Here is a 26598-nt window from a genome sequence, read left to right as displayed (position 1 = left end):
ATGTGACGTTTGTAACGTTACAATATACACTCTGGGCCAAAATTAATCGGCCACCTTAAAAATTGGTCATTTTTGATGTCTTATATCTCCTAAACCTGATGTCCGATTTAAGTGATTTTTATAATATGTTATAGCCTTACTCCTTGACAATATTGTTGTAATAATATTGTTGCTAAACAGGTAAATTTTCATTGTATACCGGGTGTACGAATCCAACTCTGTTTTTTTCTTAAAGTTTGCATCACCCTGTGTAATATTCTAGCATTTATAAAATATGGAAATTAAAACCTAACTGTAGCCTCATATTTTGTCAACATTCTGTTTTTTGATTCATTCGCTGATGTTGGATAATAACAAAGTTAGGTGCTTTAACAACTATACATGTTTTTTATCAATACAGGGTGTTTTTAAAAAATGTTTGCAAAGTTTAAGGGGTAATTCTGCATGAAAAAACAATGACAATTTGCTTTATAAACTTATGTCCGCAAATGCTTCGTTTCCGAGATAGGGGGTGTTGAAATTTTTCTGACAAACTGGCGATTTATTTATTACTTTAAAACCGGTTGAGATATACAAATGCAATTTCGTGGGTTTAATGACGTAGTTATTGCATATTTTTTGACATACGATTAAGAATTTAATATTCACCATTGGCGCGCATACGGGTACTTTGAGCAATCATATTACCCGTATGTGCGCCAATGGTGAATATAAAATGCTTAATTGTATGCCAAAAAAATGTGCAATAACTATGTCTTAAAACCCACCAAATTTCATGTGCATATCTCAAACGGTTTTAAAATAATAAATAAATCGTCAGTTTGTCAGAAAAATTTCAACACCCCCTATCTCGGAAACGAAGCATTTGCGGACATAAGTTTATACAGCAAACTATCATTATTTTTTCATGCAGAATTACCCCTTAAGCTGGCCACTCACTTACGGATATCGAAGAGGCCATGGCATGCAGGCCAGGACTGAAGGCCGTTATTTGAGTAGTTAAGTTAATGAACTGTAGTTGAGACGCCACACACATGCAGTTTTGTGATCGAGCGTGCCAACGCCTTTACGAAAACTGCGTGTATGTGGTGATTTTGGCCTTAATTAACCGCCTGTCAGTCGCTCGGCCTCTTCGATATCCGTAAGTGAGTGGCCAGCATTAAACTTTGTCAAAATTTTTTAAAAACACACTGTATTGGTAGAAAACATGACTAGTTGTTAAAGCACCTAACTTTTTTATTATCCAACATGAGGCTATAGTTAGGTTTTAATTTCAATATTTTATAAATGCTAGAATATTCCACAGGGTGATGCAAACTTTAAGAAAAAAAACACAGTTTGATTCGTACACCCGGTATACAATGAAAATTTACCTCTTTAGCAACAATATTATTATAACGATATTGTCAAGGAATAAGGCTATAACATATTAAAAAAATCACCTAAATCGGACAACAGGTTTAGGGGATATAGGACATCAAAAATGACCCATTTTTAAGGTAGCCGGTTAATTTTGGCCCAGAGTGTATATGCCAAAATGTCCTAATTTAAAAATAAAAATCGACCTGTCTGAGGATTTCTCTTCAAATTTGCCCATTCTCGAGATAATAAATTTATGAAAACTCAAACGTCCTCACTTATACTAGAGTGTCTGGCCCACTTGATTAGCAATTAAAAAACAAAGGGTTTTCGATATTGTATTGCAAAATACTCTTGGAGATTTCATCAATCAACGTTTAAAGAATATCTATATACCTACCTTGGCAACATTGAAATTTTCAGTTGAATGTCCGATTCATAGTTAAAAATGGCTGATTTTGCAATTTTTAAATTTTTAATCGATTATATGTCAAAAACTATTAACCTAAGAGAAAAGTCACTAAAGACCTTTTCTTTTTGGAATGATTCAAAAAACCTAAAACAACTTTGTGTGATGCAAAAAAAATAATTTTAGGAAAAAACCCTAATCTTTCTCCCCGCCTGGCAAGGTCTTATGCTGTTTAGAATCGCCTGTCATTGTACATATTTTTTCTAAATGACTTACTCAAACACATACTTAAATTTAAACTTTACAGGAGAAAGTTTATTTCCCCCCTAAACCATGCACTTTTAGATTCACCTGGTAGATACACGTGTAGGGCTGATGCCTGCCAAGTCATAGTTTTTGACCTTGTACACCAGGGCGCATCTGTAAAAATATTAGTACATTTGGACCTTGACAGGTGACTCAATTTTTTTTGCAAAAAATGCTTAAAAATAACTCAAATAATCATATTTGAGTTATCCTCCCTCTCAAAAAGGTCCGGAACATTGTTTAAATAATCAAAATGTCAAAACATGAAGGAAAAATTTGATTTTTTTCTTCATTTTTGATTATAACTTTAAAACTATTTAGTTCCGGGAAAAGTTGTACTGACATAAAAGTTGCATAATTAAATTTCCTACAATATAGAATTGGTTAATAATTTAAAAAATAGTCAACCTTGTTGCAAAATAGCAATAATTGCAAAAAAAACATACAAAAACAAGTATTCGCATTTTACGTTTTTCAACCATTTTTGCTACACTTAGGACCTTCATATTTCACCCAGAAAAACTTTATGATACAGTTAAACAATACTGTAAATTTCATTGAGATCGGTTCAACAGATTTTGCAAAATAAATTTTGCAATCCAGCTTTCGCAAAAATAATTCATTTTTTCAAAATGTTACAGGACTGAAAATAAAGCAGATAACAAGTTGAAATTTTTTTTCATATAGAAGTGTACTGTATCTTTCATTTGCAATTAGCAATGTTAAAATCGATTAACTACCACGGTGTCAGGAATTTTTTTAAGTAAACATTAAATTATTGGTGCTACGCGCAGGACAGCGGATGGTTTGCTCTGATTGGGCATACCAATGACCTTTGATAATGATTGATACATTTTAATTTTTATTATATTTCGATATAAATAAAAAAAAAGTTTATTGCAAAATAAAAACACATACTCTATTCTTTAAAATAACACTTTTTTTAGCAAAAACTTTCCTTGTTCATATATTTTAACTTAGAGAATAAAAGTTTATTATTTTTAAACATATGCAATTGTTTAAACAATATTTCACAAAGAATAATAAAATTAGTTTATTTTTTGTGAAATTAAAATATTAAAATACAACAAAATATAGAGTAAGAAAATAATATAATAGATAAAGATTGAAAGAAATTTTGGTGGAAATCAGCTTGTGTGAATCGAACACCGCTGTCCTGCGCGTAGCACCAAAAATTAATGTTTATTTAAAAAATTTCCTGACGCCGTGGTAATTAATCGATTTTAATTTTGCAAATTGAAAATGAAAGGTACAGTACACTTCTATAAGCAAAAAAAATTCAACCTGCTATCTGCTTTATTTTCAGTCCTGCAATATTAAAAAAAATTAATTTTATTTGCGAAAGCTGGATTGCAAAATTTATTTTGCAAAATCTTTTAAACCGATCTTAATAAAATTAACAGTCTTGTATTACTATATCATAAAGTTTTTCTGGATAAAATATGAAGGTCCTAAGTGTAGCATAAATGGTTGAAAAACGTAAAATGCGAATACTTGTTTTTGTATGGTTTTTTTCGCTATTATTGCTATTTTGCAACAAAAGTGACTGTTTTTTAAATTTTTGACCAATTCTATATTGTAGGAAATTTAATTATGCAACTTTTATGTCAGTACAACTTTTCTCAGAAATGAATAGTTTTAAAGTTATAATCAAAAAGCCAATAAAAAAAATCGAATTTTTCCTTTATATTTTGACATTTGGATTATTTAAACAATGTTCCGGACCATTTTGAGTGGGAGGATAACTTAAATACTATTATTTGATTTATTTTCAAGCAATTTCTGCAAAAAAATTTGAGTCACCTCTCAACGTCCATCTCAAAACAGATGCGCCCTGGACTATTGGTGTGCTATGAATTATCACCATACAAATTTCTAGCCTTACAGGAAGACCGTTACTCGGAGGGTTCCCTAGTTCTTAGACTATCACCCCTTTCAATCTCTGAGACAGTAGCTTACCGGTGCATTCCGAAAAGTTACGTAGCACAAAGAATATCATGCCTATGACCTAATCACACTGTTTAAATATATTTGTATGTTTGTTTAATTTATCGTGCTACAAGATATGACTGTTTAGAAAAATAAGATACATAACAGGACACTTCAAAACGTTGAAGACCTCAACCAGCCGTAACGATAAACTGGGAAGATACATCAAACAGGTGTAAATCATAATACCATATGAACATTATCAAAACCTGGAATATATCCACCACAAGTATAGTGAACAAGCAATTAGCCTTCGTAAGTCCTACGTTTTCACCCAAGGTGACCGGAAGTCGATATACGAGTTAGTCCAGAAAGCCACTGCGCATCCACTAGGAAAAATATTCTAATTCGGATTTTTTGCACAATCTTACTCAAAAAGAACTCCTTTTAACAAATTTGCATGTTGCCAGGACCAAAAAATGGTCAAAAATTTTTTAAACGAATTTTTTTTTTTTTTTTTCCTAAAATTATTTTTTTTGCATGGAAAAAAGTTTTTGTAGGTTTTTTGGATGATTCCAAACAGAAAAGGTCTTTAGTGACTTTTCTCTAAAAATGATAGTTTTTGACATATAAGCGATTAAAAATTAAAAAATTGCGAAATCGGCCATTTTTAACCCTCAAAAACTATGTGAAAAACTGAAAATTTTAATGTTGCCAAGGTAGACAGACATTCTTTAAACATCGATTGATGAAATCCCGAAGAGTTTTTTGCAATACAATATTCAAAACTCCTTTGTTTATTAATTGCTAATCAAGCGTGCGCGACACTATTTTCCACCGACAGTATGGTGTAAATGAAAGGAATAAATTCGTTATTTCGTAAACCGGCGACTTTAAGGAAAAATCCCGAAACAGGTCGATTTTTATTTTTAAGTCATGATATTGTGGCATATATGGTATACTAGTGACGTCATCCGTCTGGGCGTGATGACGTAATCGATGATTTTTTTAAATGAGAATAGGGGTCGTGTGGTAGCTCATTTGAAAGGTTCTTCAATTCTCTATTCAGTAATGTAAACATTTACATAATTATTTATACAGGGTGTCCTTCTACTTCTTTTTTTGTCAAATAATTTAATTTAATAAAAATTTTTTGGACACCCTGTGTAAATAATTATGTAAATGTTTATATTACTAAATAGAGAATTGAAGAACCTTTCAAATGAGCTAGCACACGACCCCTATTCTCGTTTAAAAAAATCATCGATTACGTCATCACGTCCAGATGGATGACGTCACTAGTATACCATATATGCCACAATATTATAACTTAAAAATAAAAATCGACCTGTTTCGGGATTTTTCCTTAAAGGCGCCGGTTTACGAAATAACGAATTTATTCCTTTCATTTGCACCATACTGTCGGTGAAAAATAGTGTCGCGCACGCTTGATTAGCAATTAAAAAACAACGGAGTTTTAAATATAGTATTGCAAAAAACTCTTCGGGATTTCATCAATCGATGTTTATAGAATATCTGCCTTCCTTGGGAACATTCAAATTTTCAGTTTTTCACATAGTTTTTGAGGGTTAAAAATGGCCGATTTCGCAATTTTTCAATTTTTAATCGCTTATATGTCAAAAACTATCATTTTCATAGAAAAGTCACTAAAAACCTTTTCTGTTTGGAATGATCCAAAAAACCTAAAAAAACCTTTTTCCATGCAAAAAAAAATAATTTTAGGAACAAAACAAAAAAAAACGTTTAAAAAATTTTTGACCACCTTTTGGTCTTGGCAACATGCAAATTTGTTAAAAGGAGTTCTTTTTGAGTAAGATTGTGCAAAAATTCCGAATTAGAATATTTTTCCTAGCGGATGCGCAGTGGCTTTCTGGACTAAGTTCACTAATTTTGAGTCAAACTTCCAGTCATAACTTTTTAACCGATAATACATTAAAAACGAAACTAAATATTCGAGCTCGTATTTTTCGATTATTATATGGCAGCTAACTTCTTATTTCAAATTTTTAACCGGAAATAATATAAAAGCCGGAAGTATATAGGGTGAGGCAGATAAAGGGCCTATTAGAAATATCTCGGGAAATAAAGGTAATAGAATAATGAAAATTGGAATACTGGGGTTTTGAGGTATGAACTATTTAATGAAAATATTTCTGTCTCTTTGCTACTTCCGGTTATACCGGAAGTTAATTGTAACTTCGTTTTTTTAATAGGATACCCTGTATATTTTTACTTTTTTGGATTCTACTCGATGTCTTCTTTCTTAAAATATAAGGTTTTGTAATATTATACAGGATGGTTTACGGTTTTTTATAAATTTTGTAGCAAACTTCACACCCTGTAGAATTGTACTGATTTGATATCAAAAACTCTATTTATGTTCAAGTAATTTTTAAAACAGTCTATTATTATTAACAATTAATAATATAGCAAAATGTTTAACTTTAGTATACAGGGTTAGTCGAAACTCTGAATGAGTGTTTTCTGAGTTTTCTTAAATAGAACACCCTGTATTTTAATATTGTAGTGAAATTATATTTTATAGTACTTTTTTTATTTCTTAAGCATTCCTTATACCTAACTGCTTTAATTTGTAAGGTATTCGTAGTTCTTTAAGCCAAACATTAATTGCAACAAAAATTACGTGAAATTTTATTAGGTTTGCCGTGAAAATAAATACATGTTAATCTAGAATGATCCTTAATTTATTAATATTAGATGAGATACCAAAATGCCTACGTTGTTAAGATTGTTGATGTATAAAATATTAATAAAAACAAACCATATTCTACCTAGCTGGCTATGGCTTTGACACTAAACTTGATTAAACGTTAGACATTATATTGTTATTATAGTTCCAGTTGCTTTGTTACCATTAATAATATCAATTTTTGTAATGGGGAACTGATTAGTAAAGTTTTCGTTCTAGGAGAGTATAACAAAAATGTACTACTAGCAATAAGAATTTATCATCTGCAACTCCGTGATAGACGACAACTAAGAAGAGAAACTTTTAAAAGTTTATTAGAATAGTTTCGACATACTAGACACTTAGATTACGAGAACGTTAATACTAATTAGCAGATTCTCAGTGACTCTAACATTTAATTCATTTTAATCATTTACAATAGTTTTTGTTCGATCAGATTTCTCGTAATCTAAATGTCCAGCTCGTTGAATCCGCTTTAGTAAATTTTGAAAACTTTTTCTTTTTAGTTGTCATCTATCATGGAATTGCTGATGATAAATTCCTATTGCTAGTAGCACATTTTTATTTTTTATACTCTCCCAGAACAAAAAAACATCTGAATCAGTTCCTTATTAGAAAAACTCATATTAGTAATGGCACAGTATAGGAGGAATTCCTCCTATAGTGTGGTAATGGTAACAAAACAACTACAACTTCAAAAATAGTAGAATGTTTAAGCATAGCAAATGTTTAAGCATATTTAGTGTCAAAGTCATAGCCAACTAGATAGAATATTGTATGTTTTTATTAATATTAAACACACCAGCTCTCTTAACTACGTAGGTATTTTGATATATCAACCAGTATTATTAACTAAATTAAGGGTCAGTCGAGATTAATGTGTTTATTTTCGAAAAATTATTTATGATTGAATATTTTCCGGTAAACCTAATAAAATTTCACGTAATTTTTGTTGCAAATTAATGTTTGGCTTAGAGAACTACGAACACCTTACAAATTAAAGCAGTTAGGTATAGGGAATGCTTAAGAAATAAAAAAGTATTATAAAATATCATTTCGTTACAATACTAAAATACAAGGTGTTCCATTTACGAAAACTCAGAAAATACTCATTCCGAGTTTCGACCAACCGTGTATACTAAAATTAAACATTTCGCTATATTATTATTTTTAATAATAATAGACTATATTAAAAATCACATAAACATTAATTGAGTTTTTGATATCAAATCAGTGCAATTCTACATGGTGTTAAGTTTGCTACAAAAATTATAAAAAACCGTAATTATCTTTTAAACTACCCTGTATAATATTACAAAACCTCACATTTTAAGAAAGAAGACATCGAGCAAAATCCAAAAATGTTAAAATATACAGGGTGTCCTATTTAAAAAAACGAAGTTACAATCAACTTCCGGTATAACCGGAAGTAGCAAAGATACCAAAATATTTTTATTAAATAGTTCATACCTCAAAACCACTGTATTCCAATTTTCGTGATTCTCTAATCTTTAGTTCTCGAAATATTTCTAATAGGTCCTGTATCTGCCTCACCCTGTATATTTTGTTCTCATCTTCCTAAGGCGCGCCGAATAATACATCGCTTGTACTTTTTTTGCGACTCTAAAACAATACTTTCGGTTTGCAAAATGGGTGAAAACAAAAAAGAATCCTATCCTATTTATCCAATTTTCGGTATTAATACGAACGTCAAAGCTTATTGGATGAGTTTAATTTAATTCACCTCAATAATTTTTAATTACAAAGTATTCGAGTATCTCTTTTAAAATAGTTAATAAAATATTATCAAAGTATTTAAACGTTTTGCCAAAGTCGTATTTTTGAAATCCGAATCCAAAAAAGCAGCCTCAAGTATGAAGGTTAATTAACCGAGTCGTAAAAAAGGTTATTTTATGCGAATATTTAATGAGCCATAACTCGGAGCTTTATCTCCGTATTTTCCATTAAATCCTCCTCAAAGTATCCACTTACGGAATTTATACCAATAAATAAAACCTACGGGGTATCGCAAAAGTTTCTTTTTATGTCTCAACGTCGAGGTACAGTTTATTGTCTATGAAAATTCAATTTCCAAAATGAATATGTTATAGGTCCGGATGTTGTACTTACTCGAGTAAGACAATATTGTTTGATTCCCCAGAAGAGGTTTCGAACATATCTACTTGTTGACATTGTACAGGGACATATTTAATTGCTACATACAGGGTTATACAGAATAGACCTTAATATATTAAATTCTTAAATTTTTTGTGAACACTCTTTTATTATATTTTTTCTTTTAATTTTCTCTTTGATATTCTAAGATGTATTGGAATATACCTTTTTTCTGTCCATGATCGCAGGTCTCCAATGTGTTATCCCGTCTGTTCGAAAGTCTTCCTTAAACTCTTGTATTTAGTCACTTTTTCCATGGTCGTCCTCTTCTCTTCTTTCCTTCCCCTCTCAGTAGTGAGTCCTTTTCCCACTTTCCGTCAGCCATTCTCGCAAGATGTCCTAACCATCTAAGTCTCTTTATTTTGATGATCTCGCTAATTTCTTGTTTCCGGTACAGCTCTCTAATGTCCGTATTTGTTCGTTTCATCCAAACCTATTCATCGTCTTTAACTTTCCCGAATATCTTCCTTAAAACACTACGCTCCCAGATGTTCAGCATATCTCAGACTGTGGACTGAATCACTGTTCGGTACAATTTTGCCTCTCTGAAAATATTGTCGCCTTAGTACTATAACTTTATAACTCCAAAATTGACGTTTTTGATGTATAATTCACAAGATGTATTTTATTTACCTCCATGTTGTGTAAACACTTGGTAACTCTCTCCAAACGGGTTGAGTATTTATTTATGATTGACGAAAGTTGATAAAACTCAAATGCCCCTAATATTCAGTGCTAAAACTTGACAAGATAAGTTATCAAACTATTGTTTAATCGAAATAATCGTAAATATGACATACACTGAATGAAATAACTAGCTAACTCTAGTTATCTAGTTGTAGCACGATTTTTCTGAAACCATTGAGCTTACCACGTAATTGCTATCTGTTTATTCGGTTCATGTTAATGCAAAAATTCGAGAATTGTTAACAGATCTGGCAACTCCCATGGCAGAGGGCCAATTTTCACCAAAATAATGCTTAAAATATAAGTTTTGTTAAAAAGTTCACCTAGATGCAACTTGGCATGACATGCGACATTACCAAATGTTAACATTATGGTAGTGCTAAAAGTTGATAACATTAATTTTTCATGTTATTTTCCATATTGGAAAACAAATTTGCACCGTATTCCTAAACAGATCAGTAGCCAAAAAGTTAAGGAACAGCATTTTAGAGCTGCAGAGTGAATTCCGTATTTACCAACATCATGGTAGCAGCACAAATATCTTTAAAATCTTTAAACCCGTTTGCATCTAAACATTCCGTATATGTATTTGGAACCTAGGAGTTTTCTATTGGTTCTTCGCAGCACGCGGTCATATTTTAACCAATAGGCGGCGAGGTTCCAAACGCATATACGGAATGTTATTCGGTGCCAAATTCATATACGGAATGTTAAATATTCGTACACCGAAAAAGATAAGCTTTTATTAGAGTTGTTAAAAGGAGATTAATTTTAAAATACTTGTTACTGTATTATTAAATAAAAATAAAACAATTATAGTATTTGGAATGTTATTTGGTGTAAATTCATATGCGGAATGTTAAATATTCGTAGACCAAGAAATAGGACTTTTTATTAATCAGTTAAAGAAGACTGATTTTAAAATACCTATTTTGGTAATGTAGTATTAAAGACAAATAATACAATCATTACCTATAAGGAATGTTATTTGGTGCGAAATTCATAAATGGGATGGTATAGATTTGAGAGATATATTTCTTTATTTGACTAGTTGAAATTCTCAGAATTTTTAATTACTTGCACGTGTTGTTTAGTATGTTTAATTCGTAAAAACGAATAAAGTCCTTTATAAAAAGAATATATTTAAAATCCCTAAAAAGGGCTACATCACAGAACCAGTTTTCGATTGGTTGACCAATCATCATCAGTGCATTCCTAAAATGAATATAACCTGATAAAATGATGCAAAAGTTTTAAAATTTTGACTACGGTTAGAAAAAGTTGTAGGTTATACTCACGTGACATTACCATGCTAACCACCAAAATATAATATTACAAATTTTATTTACATATATTACATAATTACAAATATGTGGGTGGTTAGCATGTAAGATCACGTGAGTATAACCTACAACTTTTTTAAAACCGTAGTCAAAATTTTAAAACCTTTGCACCATTTTATATGGTTATATTCATTTAAGGAAAGCACTGATGATGATTTGTCAACCAATCGAACACCAGTTCTGTGATGTAGCCCTTTTTAGGGATTTTAAATATAGACCTTTTATAAAGGACTTTATTCGTTTTTTGTATTACGAGTATATGGTATACAGCCAACTACAGGAAAACCTTTTTTGTGGATCTTTAATAATACATTAACAATAATCTTTCTATTCTTATACTATAATATATCAATTATGATGTCACTACCTGTATCATAATGAACTTCATTATGATACAGATTTTCATTAAGAGACATATTTTTAACCAATAGAATCGCGATATGACATTCGCGAAAAAAGGTGGCACACGCGCAGTAACCAATGGCGAGTCAAATACATACGCTTTGACAGTTCTCAATATGTAAACAAACTGTCAGACTGACAAACTACTTAATTCGTTTGCGTTACAAAATTAATAAATTCGAATATATTTTTTTGTGAATGATCATAGAAAGAATCGTGTATACAACTTGCATTTAATTATCATTATGAAGCTCGTACTCTATACAAAACTCGCCGCTGGGCGGCTCGTTTAGTATCCCTTATACTAGCTTCATAATCACCATCATTAAATGCTGGTTGCATAATATACTATTAAAAACCAATGTCATTTTAACTGAATTTAATAAAAATCGTCTTTTTGTTCTACGAATATTTAACATACCGTATATGAATTTCGCACCAAATAACATTCCAAATACTATAATCGTTTTATTTTTATTTAATAATACAATAAAAAGTACATATTTTAAAATCAATCTCCTTTTAACAGACTCTAATAAAAACTTATATTTTCAGTGTACGAATATTTAACATTCCATATATGAATTTGGCACCGAATAACATTCCGTATATGCGTTTGGAACCTCGCCGCCTATTGGTTAAAATATGAATGCGTGCTGCAAAGAACCAATAGAAAACTCCTAGGTTTCAAATACATATACGGAATGTTTAGATGCAACCCGTTTATCTCAAAACTACTAATTTCGAGTTATCAAGTTATAGTATTAAGGCGACGATATTGTTTGCTCTTAGTAGTTTCTGTTGGGCTCCGACAGCCTTCCTTCCCCTCGAAATTCGCTACATTTGCTGCAATTCTAGTATGGTTTAGTCTTTAAGCTACGTTGACGTAAAGTTTCTGTAGTTACAAGCAATCCATTCGGTTGTTCTACATTCAAGTGCTTTCAACATTATTTTATTATTTTTTAGTTACCAACACAGTCGAACCCACTTATTAGAGTACCGGTTATAGAAATACCCCGGTTTATGGAATACAAATTCGAGGTCCCGAAACGTTTTCCTTTAGTCCTTACTAAATTTATCCGTTTATTGGAATACGTATTAACAAAACAATACCGCTTAATAGAATATTATTCAGGTCAACGAATAAATTTTTACCTACAATTTCGAATTTTCTAAAAATTAAAATTATGTCATATTATGTAATATGGTTTCTCGCCAAGGGCTTCGAAGGCCTGCAGTGCTGTTTTATTTATATTATTTGGGTTTGTCAGATAGGTAATAAATATTTTATTGCGTTGTTATGAGTAATCGTTTACCGACACATTCAGTCGTAAAATAATTTCGTTTGTCTACAAACTATACACATTGCTACCGTCTTGCCTGTTATAAAAATTTTAAGAAACAGTTCGCCCATCCACAAAAAAGTTTAATTAGTTCTCGGAGTAATAAATGTCTCAATAATGTCTTGACCACACAGTGGTGTACTTAAAATTTTTCCTCTGGGGGGGGGTGTTGGCTTGGGCACCGAAATTTTATTATATTGTTTGTGAACAAAACACCCTCTGGGTGCGCCACTGTGACCACAGAGATATTTCATTTTAAACAACTGACATCCTGAAACCAACTGTGTCACCATGAACTGACACACAAGAAAAGTGTTGTTGTACTCTCGGATTGATATCAAATTCTGATCTTTCTGTGATTTTTCTACGTTTCGTTCCTTTAATCTTAAATCTATAATTAACAATAAGAAGCACATCTCTCCCAGTTTCAAAAACGTAAACATGACTGATGCCTATAAGGCCCTTACCAAGTAAATCAACTATTAAATTAATTTGCATTCTCTCCTACTGCCTATCAAAAACGTTTATAGCTTAATAATAAAAAGAAGCCCATTGCCCATTAACAGGTTCACTGTCCAGGTTTTAGATTGGAAATTGCTCATAAGTCCAGTTATGTTTTTGTAAAAATTGATATCTTCTGGCTTTAATTAAACAAATAATGTTGTAAAATATATAAATATGTAATTAAAAAATATTTGTTTTACAGCATACCTCATATGGACTGTGGACTCTATAGAACAAAAATGACCAAAAGTTGTCTCGTGAGTCCACAGACCATATGTGGTATGTTCGTACTTTCCTCATTTTATCCATTTTTTACCTGTATCAAATAAGAAATGGCATAGACAACTCATCAATTATTACGATAAACTTAGGTCGTCTTTATGTTCTAAGACGACTTTAAGGTTACAACCTTGACCTTGTAAAAAAAACTTGCTGTCGATGTTCTGTTTGGAGTGGGTATCATAAAAACAGTTTATTTGTTCAATAAATTGAACCAGCAGAATAAATGAACAATATTGCAGGCGCAAATGAGTATTGTGAAAAATCTTTTGGGTATAAACGTTGTTCAGACACCTGCAATACCTCGTCACAAGTACAGCATTTTCTTAAACCGCTGCTCGATAGAAAAGATGGAAAAATTACTAGATGTAGGTGTGCCGGATGCTATAATGAATTTCGTCAAGAAGGAGAAACATCAGCAGCTGCCACTAATAAAGCCAAAAATTTCACAAATATGCAACATCTGTACCAAGCCGTATTGTCTGCACTGTTTCCAAAAAGTAAACTGAACATATAACTTGTTTTCAATACTTTTCCTTTTTCAATAAATATTTACTTTTCATTATGTATATTATTATTTTATCTTACATATCCATTTTTTAGTTCGCTAAAAGTGAAAACGCAATAAAATATAGGTGTTTAGTTTCGATATTACATTTATCGCAATTACGATAAAATTACACATTTTTTCTCTTGGTCCCAACACTATTTATAATATATGGGATATGTTCTGTCAAGTTCACGTCTAATAAAGGCCATTCTCCTCACGTCCACTTTTATAACCAACCTGAAAATTGTATCTACGAACAGACCACATATGGTCTGTGAACTGGTAGTGCTTTTAGTCCACAGACCACATATGGTCTGTGAACTGGTAGTGCTTTTAGTCCACAGACCATTATGTGGTCTGTGGACAGTGAATCTGTTAATTTTCAGTTCTTTCTCCTACAATTACATATAAAAATTATCTTAAATGATAGAGATAGTAATAAACTAAAAAAGAAATCAAAACTATATTCATCCAAAAGCACTCTTTCTACAATCTAAAACGTTTCGAAAAAGTTCTAAATTTAACCATAAACCAATGTGACACACATCTCTCCGTACAGACCTCCAGAGGGGGATATATGTTATATTATTTATTCCTTTTACATGGATTTTTGAGGTTCGAATCGACGCGGGACTGTTCAGAAACTCAACTTGTTCGCGCAACTTTTTCCGAGTGGTGGGGGCAGAGGTGAGGGGTCGCCTTCCCAAGGCGCGCTATTCTACTGCGAGACTTACTTTTCTATTTATTCTTGAATATGGTGTTTGTTTCCCCCTAATAGTTATCTTCTTTCCTTCATTAGTTGCTTATTTTGTCTACTTTACTTCTTGTTTTCTTCGCGACCTGTAGTCCGACTTCAAGAGGTTTTTATTTATGTCTTTTTAACGTCGTCAAAGTTTATCATCCTGATTATGTGGAGGATCTGAGTTGAACTTACTCTCTAAGATCTTTCGGGTTTCTTCTACATTTTACTTTAAATTTGGAAGGCATCTATTCGGGTTGTTTTTTAATCCTTATATTCTCTCTTCGTCCGTGTTAATATTTATTTTCGGCCTAACTATTCTTTGTTATTGTTGTGAAGTCTTATCCTTAGATCCATTCTTAGGTGTCTACTATATAATAGATGTCTCATTTTCACAAATTTTGCCCTTGCTAATTTTACAACGCTTTTAATCTCTTGTGTTTGTCCTGCGTTTTGACCAATGTTCCTAGATATTTGTATCTGTCTATCCTTTCTATCTGGATATTATTAATTTTGAGTACCTCGTTGTCTTTAGGATGTTGTGTAATGACCATGAATTTTGGTTTCTTTAAGTTTATTGTAATACCATAATATTATATGGTACACTTTTCGTTCAGCCGTTCCAGTATGTTTGTCAGACTTTGTGAAGTTGAAGTAAATATGACAGTGATGAAAATATACAGCCTGTTTTACACCCGAAAGATTTCTATTTCTTCCGACATTTGATCCTCAATTCTTATTTCGACTTTCTGGTACCAGTAGAGGTTTGCAATTACTCTGGTGTTGTGGCTGTCAATTTTTTTCAGTTTTTAAATGTTAATTAGTTTATAATGTTGAAACTTGTCAAATGCTTTTTCGAAATCAATAAATCATACTTACATGTCTTGGTTCATATCTAGATTTCTGTGCATGAGCAGATTTGTACCGAATAATGCTTCCCTAATTGGTTCTCACTAATTTCATTATCCAGCTTTCTGTAAATTCTGTTGTGGATTACATTATTTCTTTATCGATCAGTTAAGAAACTCAATCGGTATTTCATTCAGACCCAGAGGCGTAACAGAGGTCCCCGCAGCGTGAAGCTTGCGGGGGCCCCAATCAAGCAAGGGCCCCATCTTGTCGTCTGATATTATGTAAAAATCTGTTACAGGTATATGATTTTACTTTGTGTGTTTAAATTTAAAAACGTAAATTTCTAAATAGGCATATCTGGCAAGTGAATCATATCATTATCTAGAAACTTAATCCTTTCCGGTCTCACGAACTTTTATGTGTGACGACAATAAACTATAGTGCTTTGTACGTGATTATTGAAAGATTTGAGAATTGTGATTTGCCGAATTTTAGAACAATATTTCTAATTCTAGAAAAGGGTTTTCTCTTTAATCTTTACCTACGTTTAGTATTTCGATATGTACAATTATCCAGAGGCGTAACAGAGGTCCTCGCAACATGAAGCTTACGGGGGCCCCAATATGTCAAGCGCCCCATCTTGTTGTCTAATATATGTAAAAATATGTTGTTATATTATTTGCATACATACGTTTTTTAAGCAGTGCAGTATTGAAAATGAAATTGTCCATACGAATTAATAAAATTGTAGATATATTCGCTGATAGTAGATAGTGCAAGAAAGTTGTTCATCTCATAGAATAATACTAATGTAATCATTTAGTAATTTTTGTTCTATTTTATTCTATACCAATAAAGATGAAAAATATAAGTCGTCATAAACAATGCATGAATACACCAATAGCTCAGTAAATAACAGTTTTGGAGTGAAATTATCAGCGTCACGACGGACGTATTTGCTTGACAATTTGGATTTAGGTTCTAGTTACACTCTATTTTAAAGTTGGATTTATGCCGTTGGTTGTTTTTACTTCGGGGGTGCCACACCTCGTTGAGGTGAAAAGCATACGTTCAAAATAAGTACGTAAATGTATCCATTGACTAATTATAAGCAACTTTTCTTCTATAGAGTTTCTTTATAGTCTAAGAGCTAGTGAACTCTCCGACTAACGGTCGTCCTGTAAAGCTAAAAATTTTTCTAGTGATAATTCATAGCACACCAAGGCTAAAAACCATGACCTGGCAGGCCTCAGCGGTGCACGTGTATCTACCAGGTGAATCGAAAAGCGCAAATTTAGGGGGTAAAATAATCTTTCTCCTGTAAGGTTTAAATTTAAGTATGTGTTTGAGTAAGTAATTTAGAAGAAATGTGTATAATGACAGGCGATTCTGAAGAGCATAAGACCTTGCCAGGCGAGGGGAAAGATTAGGGGTTTTTCCTAAAATTATTCTTTTTGCATCGAACAAATTTTTTTTAGGTTTTTTGAATCATTTCAGACAGAAAACGTCTTTAGTGATTTTTCTCTTAAGTTAATAGTTTTTGTTATATAAGCGATTGAAAATTTTGAAAATTGCGAAGTCGGCCATTTTTAACCTTAAATCGGACATTTATCTAAAAATTTCAATGTTGCCAAGATACGTAGATATTCTTTAAACATTGATTGAAGAAATCCAGAAGAGTTTTTTGCAATAAAATATCGAAAACCCCTTTGTTTTTTTAATTGCTAATCAAGCGTGTGCGACACTGTAGTATAAATGAGGACGTTTGAGTTTGCAAAAATTCATTATCTCGAGATGGGCAAATTTCAAGAAAAATCCTCAGACAGGTCGATTTTTATTTTTGAATTAGGACTTTTTGGCATATATATAATACTAGTGACGTCATCCATCTGGGCGTGATGACGTAATCGATGATTTTTTTAAATAAGAGTAGGGGTTGTGTGATAGCTCATTTGAAAGGTTATTTAATTCTCTATTCAGAAATATAAACCTTAACATAATTATTTACACAGGGTGTACAAAAATTTTTTTTTCTATTTGTCAAATTTAATCAAAGTTAATTTAATAAAAAAAAATTTTTGTACACCCTGTATAAATAATTATGTTAATGTTTATATTAGTAAATAGAAAATTTAATAACCTTTCAAATGAGCTATCACACAAGGTATACTCACTCACATCTACTCTCATTTAAATAATCATCGATTACGTCATCACGTTCAGATGGATGACGTCTGAGGATTTCTCTTGAAATTTGCCCATTCTCGAGATAATGAATTTATGCAAACTCAAAGGTCCTCACTTATACTACAGTGTCGCACCTGCTTGATTAGCAATTAAAAAAACAAAGGGGTTTTCGATATTTTATTGCAAAAAACTCTTCGTGATTTCTTCAATCAATGTTTAAAGAATATCTACGTATCTTGGCAACATTGAAATTTTTAGATAAATGTCCGATTTAGGGTTAAAAATGGCCGATTTCGCAATTTTCAAAATTTTCAATCGCTTATATAACAAAAACTATTAACTTAAGAGAAAAATTACTAAAGGCGTTTTCTGTTTGGAATGATTCAAAAAACCTAAAAAAATTGTTCGATGCAAAAAAATAATTTTTGGAAAAACCCCTAATCTTTCCCCTCGCCTGGCAAGGTCTTATGCTCTTCATAATCGCCTGTCATTGTACACATTTCTTCTGAATGACTTACTCAAACACATAGCTAAATTTAAACCTTACAGGAGAAAGTTTATTTTACCCCCTAAATTTGCACTTTTCGATTCACCTGGTAGATACACGTGCACCACTGAGGCCTGCCAGGTCATGGTTTTTAGCCTTGGTGTGCTATGAATTATCACTAGAAAAATTTCTAGCCTTACAGGACGACCGTTAGTCGGAGGGTTCACTAGCTCTTAGACTATTATCTATGTTAATACTTTTCAAATCTTTTGCGAGTAAATATTTATTTTTCAACAAAAAAAAACAACATTTTCAGACGGGTTTTTCGCAAATAACTCAAAAATAAGTATTTATCGAAATAAATATTAGATATTGAAAAAATATTTGTAGCAAAAATGTAGCTTATAAGATACAAAAACGCTGGACGGAAGGGCCGCCCGAGAACTTTATCGTACCGATCTATTATCGTTATCGTACTAGATACTGCCATTCTATAAAAATAACAAAGTTACTCGTTATTTTGATATTTTAGAAACACCTTGTATACTTGAAAATATTTTATGGTTCTACGCATCATTAATTCCCGCATTTGAGAAAATGTTCGGGGACACACTATAGATTATTGCATAAATCAATAGAATATTAGTCATACTTTCATTTCAAATTAGTCCATTTTTCTGAGAAATTAATAGTTTACAATATTTGCATTTTACTGCATGGATTGTAATGAAATTTTGGGAGTAGCACAAAGCCCAATCACCTAATTCAAAGTCTATCCTATATACTATGGCGCTTTTATCGTGGGGGCGGTTCTCACCACTTCTCGGGGATAGAACATTTTTATTTGCGAATTGCATGGAGCAAAAGGAAGAATTTTAAGAAAATTTAAAAATGCGCCCTATAATTTGATCTTATTTTTTTCACCCGTCCAACTTTTTGAAAGTAGAAATAACACTATATTAAGAGGTATTGCAAAAGAAAAACAATGCATTTAAATTCTGGTGAATGAGGGGTTAAATGTATGTACTTCTCATTTTTCCTTAAAGAACATTAGTCATATATTTTTTTGCACCATATCTCGCTTAGTTTGAATGTAACCGACATTTAACAGTGCTCGTTTTAAAGGCCTTTTCAAACACTACAAAAGCATGAGCATTTTGAGCATGCACCAAAAACCAAACTCTTTTTACCTACCATATCTCTTTTTGTATTATATATAGAAAATTTACGAAGGAACGAATCTCTTTGTTATTTATAATTAAAAAAAATTTATATAGTGTTTTTAGTTTGATGCATAGTTTTTAAGGTATTCACAAAAAACCGTCCTAAAACGTGTCATTTTTAAATGAAAATGGCCAATTTTCAACTGCGCATAACTCAAAAAGTATTGAGTTCTCAAAAAAAAGTATAGATCAGTTTTTGCTTAAAAATAGGTTCTCTAGCCACTTCCATGCTTATTTTGACCAATAAATTTTCCACCCCCTTGAAGGGGTGGGAATTGCCCCAAGATAAAAGCGCCATAGTATATAGGGTAGATTTTGTTTCTTGAGCTATTCCCTACTTACTGTGAAAATATCAAGTACATCGATGTAGTAGGATGGAATTCGGAGCCAAATACCCTCATTGACTGCCCTATAATAATGCTCTGCTATGATCGCGTGAGAGGACACACACAAGATTCTAGCAAAATTTCAATTTTCTGTAACTTTTCGAGTTTTTGAGTTACAGCAACGAGTTTTATGTCATTGGAAAGATAATTTTACATTCTTTCAAAATATGTAAAAATATACAGGGCGTATGTAAAGAATTAAGATTTATTTTTCATTTCCGGTTAAACCGGAAGCCATATTGTGGGTAAAATTTATTGTGCTAATAGATAATAAAGTACTATATATGTCTGCCAAATTTCAAATTTTTGTTTCTATTACAGAGGTAGTTACGGGCACTCGAATATTTTTTTATAAAAAATTCATAACTCCCCTCCTATGAGGAGTTAAGAAACCTGACTAATGTTATTCAATTTACCGACAGGATATCAAAAATATATCAAAAAATAAACAAATTCCTTGGAGTCATTTTTGAGAAAATTTAGTTCAAATTTATGTCAAATTTTGACCCCTTAAATATAGGCAACCCATAACTTTTTCTGAAAAACGATAATATTCTTGTTATAGCCCCATCTTTAGGCTATATAAATGTTTTTTCAAATTAAATTTATCTTAAACAAATTTTTAGATTGGTAGGGAAATGTGTCGGGTGGGCGGTCGGCCATGCTGGCCGCCATTTTGGATTTGGAAATGTCAAATTCCGTATTTCTATTTATCTATCGATGATCTAACTTTAAGTTAAATTTCATTCGTTTCGGTCAAAATTTGCAAAAATGGGCCCCAAATAACCCCCCTATTTCGGCCCCCCTTTGAGAGGTTTTTTTCAAAAGCTTAGTTTGTCGACAAAATTCTCTTAAACTTACTCATACCGAATTTCATCGAAATCGGTCCAGTAGTTTTTGCTGGGCGGTGGCGACATACGTACGTATATACGTACGTACATACGTACGTACATACTTCCGACATGTTTTTTTTATTTGCTTTTTAGACTCAGGGGGACTCAAAACGTCGAAAAAAAGTGAAATCTGAAAAAAATTTTTTTGCACGATCCTATAACTTTATCTATTATACTCATACTGCGTATGTAGTACGATAAAGTAAAAAATGGTGTACTTATTCATGAAGTCTCACAGTAAAAGCACAGTTGAAGCTCATGAAAAATTATTCTTTTTCTTCCAATTCCAAATCGAATATTTCAACTTGAAATAACCAAAAAATGAAGCAATTTTCAGGAAAAACTCATTAAATATTTTTTAAACGTTTCAAAAAAAAGCTTTATTGTTATTTTTTATAAAAATTTCTAGCACCAAAACTATACGAGTTACGCTCAAAATAAAGTTGGCCCCTTTTTTGGTAAAGAGAATCGTGAAAATCTGCCCCTATTTCAAACCCCAAATAAAATTGATCATTAGCGCTTTACTATTTACTTTAAATATTTATTGTTTATATGATCTGTAAGCTTGACCGGTTCAAAGTTCTTATTTTTGAAAAAAGTTGGTTTCATAGTAAAAAAGTTTTTTTATTTTGGAAAATGCCTTTTTTTCAAAATAACTTAAAAAGTATTAGTGATACGAAAAATCTCAAAGAGTAAAGAAATGTAGGTCTTGCTTTTATAAATATTTGTTTTTCTGTAAAACAAACATTGGTTAAGATATGGCTGTTTAAAATTTGCATATACTCGTGATTAGGGACTCGTTCAAGCCCTTTCAACTAGGACCCTTTTAAAAATAAGCACTTTGAACCGGTGAAACTTACAGGTCATATAAAAAAGTTAGTAATTTGTAAGGTGATAATGATTAGTTTCATTTGAGGTGCTAAATAGGGGGAGATTTTCACAATTTTTTTTTACCAAAAAATGGGATTAACTGTATTTTGAGCGTAACTGGCTAGTTTTGATGCTAGAAACTTTTGTAAAAAATAAAGCTTCTTTTAAACACTTTAAAAAAGTTCTAATGAGTTTCGCCGAAAAGCATTTCATTTTTTGGTTATTTGACGTTAAAATATTCGATTCGGAATTTGACGAATAAAGAAAACCTTTCATTAGCTACAACTCTTCTTTCACTGAGTCGACAGACTTCATTTTTTTTTTTTTAATTTTTTTATAAGCCAGATAAGCTTTTGCTAACGATACTCTTTTCGATCGAATACTTACTCTTTGAACTATTTGCGAAAAATCGCCTAAAAACATGGTTTTTTTGTTGAACAATAAACATTTTTACTCATAAAAAGCTCGAGAAATCTTGAGTTGACCAATTCGGCGGTGACCTTTGACATTGAAAATTACACGGTACATATCGCCATATTTTACGTTGATTTACTGGGCTGTAACACATAGGTATAGGTATTTGTTACACATGTCGCATTTAGTAATTTTTAAAGGAAGCCCCATTTCCAATTCTGCGGTGGGGGGGCGACGGAGTTTGTTACGCCACTGTCCGGACCTGTAGCCTTTTTCCCCCTTTGTCTGTGGTAATGCGTATTCAACTTCCTGTTTTAAAATTTTTGGTTCCGATTCTTCAGCTCAGCTATGTTTGTTGTCTGTCAAAACAGTTCTTTTGCGTATTCTGTTTAGTTGTTGTTTTGTATCTGTGAGAATGTTTGTTTATAAGATAAAAATATCTTTTATCTATAATTAGTTATAATTAACAATAAAAAGCACATCTCTCTTTCAGTCCCAAAAGCATAAACATGGCTGATGCCCATAAGACCGTGGCCAAGTAAATCAACTACTAAATCTTCATTCTCCCCTACCGTCAATCATAATTCATAATCATTTATAGGTTAATAATAAATAGGAGCCCATCATTAATTTTCAGTTCTTTCTCTCATGATTATAAAATATTTTTAAGGTAAGTATAAATCTTCTTAAAACATCGCGATAGTACTAAAATAAAAAAGAAATCAAAACTATATTCATCCAAAAGCACTCTTCTACAATCTAAATCTAAAGCATTTCGAAAAAGTTCTAAATTCAACCCTAAACGAATGTGACACACATCTCTCCGTACAGACCTCCAGAGGGGATATATGTTATTATTTATTCCTTTTACATGGATTTTTGAGATTCGAATCGACGCGGGACCGTCCAGAAACTCAACTTGTTCGCGCAACTTTTCCCGAGAGGTGGGGGCAGAGTTCGGGGAGGGGTCGCCATCCCAAAGCGCGCTATTCTACTGCGAGACTTGACGCTGTTCGTATGACACGACGATAGTCTTCTGTTTTCGACCGGAGTTATGCATTCGTGAGTTCAATCCACGCGCGTTTTCAACCGGAGTTTTTACCACCAGTGACTGTGCTCTGAGTATATTTTTATTTTTGATTTCTTTTGTGATACACTGTGCTTTTTGTACTCTAAAGAGGAGATTTGGATTTTTTTCTTGACTAGTGGGACTAATCGTTTTCACAACGCTGGAACATTTAAGGCCGATTGTGGCTTCTATCACCACCTTGATTGGGAACTGTGAGAATATGGAGGCCACTTACTGCGTTGGTACTGATGTAGACGTTTGCCGAATGTTTGATCAGTACTTGTATAAGGTACTTGCCCTTCAAAACAACCCTAAATACTAACCATTTCCACAACCTCAAAACCTCTATTTTAGTTTGTTGTAACTTTACAAAACTTTTAACTTTACAAGTTATTTAAAAACTGAAATAGTCAACATTATTTTTAATATTAGGGTTAGAAAACATTTAGCTTGTGATAACTTTATAGAACTTTTTTGTTTAAGTTAAAATACATTATTTATAGAGTCGTAAACATATAATGAAAACAATTACTATAATTTAGTTTTTCTTTAACGGGAATAGGCCACAATTTTTCCTTAAAAAATTAGTTTGTTTCCATTTCTACTTCGGAAATCGTTTGAGTGAGAATTTTGTATTTTGAGAACGATTTCCAAAGTGAAAATTGAAACGTTAAATAAGCTTATTTTTTTTAAGGAAAATTGTGGCTTATTCCCCCAAAAAATTCTAAATTGGAGTAAGATGTTACAAGAAAATAGCTTCAGAACAATATTAACAGTTGTAGTCAACATCATTTAGTATTATAGGGTTAGAAATAGATAAAACAATTTTTTTTACATATTCCTAAAATGTCGTTATTTCAAAAATATTATTTAAAGTCTAATTGCGCCTTATATCTTTGACACTAATGCTAAATAATAATATGATATAGAACTAATTATCGGTTATATTCTAGACGGGGCATTAGATCTTTTAATTCTACTGACGCAAGCCTATTTTCATTTTTGTCCTTAAACAAAATTTTTATTTTGACATAAACGTCATCAGAAGGATCCGCCTGATAATTTAAAAATTTTCAGTTAAAAGTTAAAAATTCTATAGAAATTATCTCAAATAAATAATTTTTTAAGGTGATGTCACCACTTTAATTAGTGTGCTAGTTTCAACTACTTAGTAGAATGCACTGAAGATGTTCTGAATTGGAACGAAAACGTTTTGCACGATATTTTATGAAGTTTTTTAATAAACGATTTTATATCAGTAACCAGTATACAACTTGAAGTTTTTACTACTGGATAAATTTGTCCTTTGAAAGTTTTTGTCAACAAATATTTCAGAATTTTGATACATTTTTTTATTTGTGGTCTGAACATGTTTTCAGCTTATTTCATGTATATCGTCTTGTTTTTTGCTAGAGCTAGTTTCCAGGATTAGGTGGTATTATACCAGGTGTAGTCTTTTTGTTTCTATCTTCATATTGAAGTTTAATGAGCAACTTCAAATAGTGTATGCCCCAAAAAAAGTTGATTAATACCAAGGTAAAAATTTGTTAAGAGCTTAACGGTGTCTAGTCGGACAAACTTTGATGTATGGGTATGGGAACACTGGAACAGGGGCAGTTTTAATTGTGGAATTGTGTCATCCTGACAGGTTTATGATTTTGAAAACTAGCAGGTTGTTTTTAAGAGTTTATTCAATAGCAAACTTTATATAATATATGAAAAAATGTTTGTTTGACAAATACGTTGGGCATTTTAATAAGTCCGACACGTAAAACATGTCAAATGACAGGAATTATATTGGTGGTAAATAACAGTCTGATTTTTGCATGAAAGGGTAACAAATCAGTTATTGGAAGTTCTATCCGACAAAATACATGGGACGTTTTCGTAGTCTGGCATTCGAAACCTGTAACCTGTTCCACAATTAAAACTTTCCTTGTTCCAGTGTTCCCGTACTTCACAGTTTGCCCGACTAGACACAGTTAAGCTATTAACAAATTTTCAGCTTGCTTTAATAAACTTTTTGTGGTATGCGAGATCTAGGCCTATGAGGACCCTACCCTACAACAAGGTTAATAGTATAAGCTAGGGATGGAAAACATTTTTAGTTGAGCTATTAATAACCGGCAAGCAATTGTAATCTTGATTTTTGAAAATCTTGTTTGTAAAATATTAACATCAATAAAGAAAAGTCTGGTCCGTAAGTTGTTCAACAATATGTACTTAAAAACCTTGTCAAATGTCAAAAAAGTGAAAGAAAGTTAGTTGAATAGATGACTGCATGTTCAATAATATAAACTAGAATGCAACCCTGCTTTTAATTTTCGACAGGATATAATCAATTTGACATGTTGTGGTGAAACATCAGCTTCATTAGAAACATGATAGATTTAGTAACTATTTTTGTATGCCAACAATTTATCCACTTAAAAAGGTTTAATTGCCTTTTTTTATGTTACTAAATAACCGTCAAAGACAGACATGCTATTTTTTTTTGTTAATATAAAATTGCGTACTTATTCTTACATTGAGTCTTTTTGAATGAAGTAATTGGCATAATACGTGGAATTTGTGTTGACAAAATATTATCTATGTTCAGTTATCCGTTTTTTGAAACTTTTTCCTGTCTATCCTATGTATACTTTTATACATGTATCGCAAGTATTAGTATTTTATTCAAAAAGTTAATTAACTGTGATATTCTTTTTTTCTTGTGAATAAGGCATAGATCTGTACATTTTTTTTATTTGTTTTAGTTCATATTCATTCCTTAGTGATACTTGGGTAATACGACTCATATAAATATTGTAATTATCTCTCAGGATATGGTCCCAGAAATGTTGATGTGTTTATTTTCGCCAATTTTATGTTTAAATGGTTGATCTGTATCTAATGGTTTATCAAATGTAATGCTAATCCATATGTATTATGTACTTTATTAGATTGGGGACTATCTACAAACATTTGTGTCATGGATATGTCGTTTATTTTCTTATAATTATATTTTAGGTTATATTATTGGACAGGATTTCCCAGCAAGTAACCATATAACCAAGCAAAAGGGAAAAAATACACGGAATACATAAACAATGCCGATGACACTGCCCTACTCGTGGATAAATTTACAAGAATTTCTGAATAATCTCGACAGAATATAAAAAGTATTTGCATAAAAATCTCTTAAGCAAACAAATTTTATGATCCTTAGCAGACATAAACAGGTTTAAAAACTTCAGTAGATCAAGCTTGGGAAAGAAGTGACAAGTTCAAACACCTTGGATGCACTATACTATAAATGATGCAATAGATAGTGATGTAGACATCAGCAAAGATTCCGTATGTTGGAGGGAGATTTATCTAAGCTTAAGATTCTGTATGGTAAAATGTTGTACGTGGGCCATAATAACATACTGGGCTGAAACATGGTGTCTCAAATTGAA

The 26598-nt window shown here is 31.8% G+C and overlaps 1 protein-coding gene across 8 annotated transcripts in view; it reads left to right on the top strand.

Moving 5' to 3' along the window:
• The window catches only part of LOC114340088 (TOX high mobility group box family member 4-A-like), a 605389-nt gene that overhangs the window by 5038 nt on the left and 573753 nt on the right, over positions 1 to 26598 (top strand). For 4 of the 8 annotated variants that reach the window (XM_050647325.1, XM_050647332.1, XM_050647322.1 and 1 more), the window contains exon 1: positions 23076 to 23447. The exons of 1 other annotated variant lie outside the window; for it this stretch is intronic. In XM_050647325.1, the coding sequence (XP_050503282.1) occupies positions 23379 to 23447 (69 nt within the window). In that variant the 5' untranslated portion in view covers positions 23076 to 23378. Of the gene's footprint in view, positions 1 to 23075; positions 23448 to 26598 lie in introns of those variants that run through there. 3 more of the 8 variants (XM_050647331.1, XM_050647329.1, XM_050647323.1) reach the window with 2 other exon arrangements.

This window comes from Diabrotica virgifera, chromosome 3 (genome assembly GCF_917563875.1).
Source record: "Diabrotica virgifera virgifera chromosome 3, PGI_DIABVI_V3a".
NCBI lineage: Eukaryota > Metazoa > Arthropoda > Insecta > Coleoptera > Chrysomelidae > Diabrotica > Diabrotica virgifera.
This window is presented reverse-complemented; position numbering and strand designations above follow the sequence as displayed.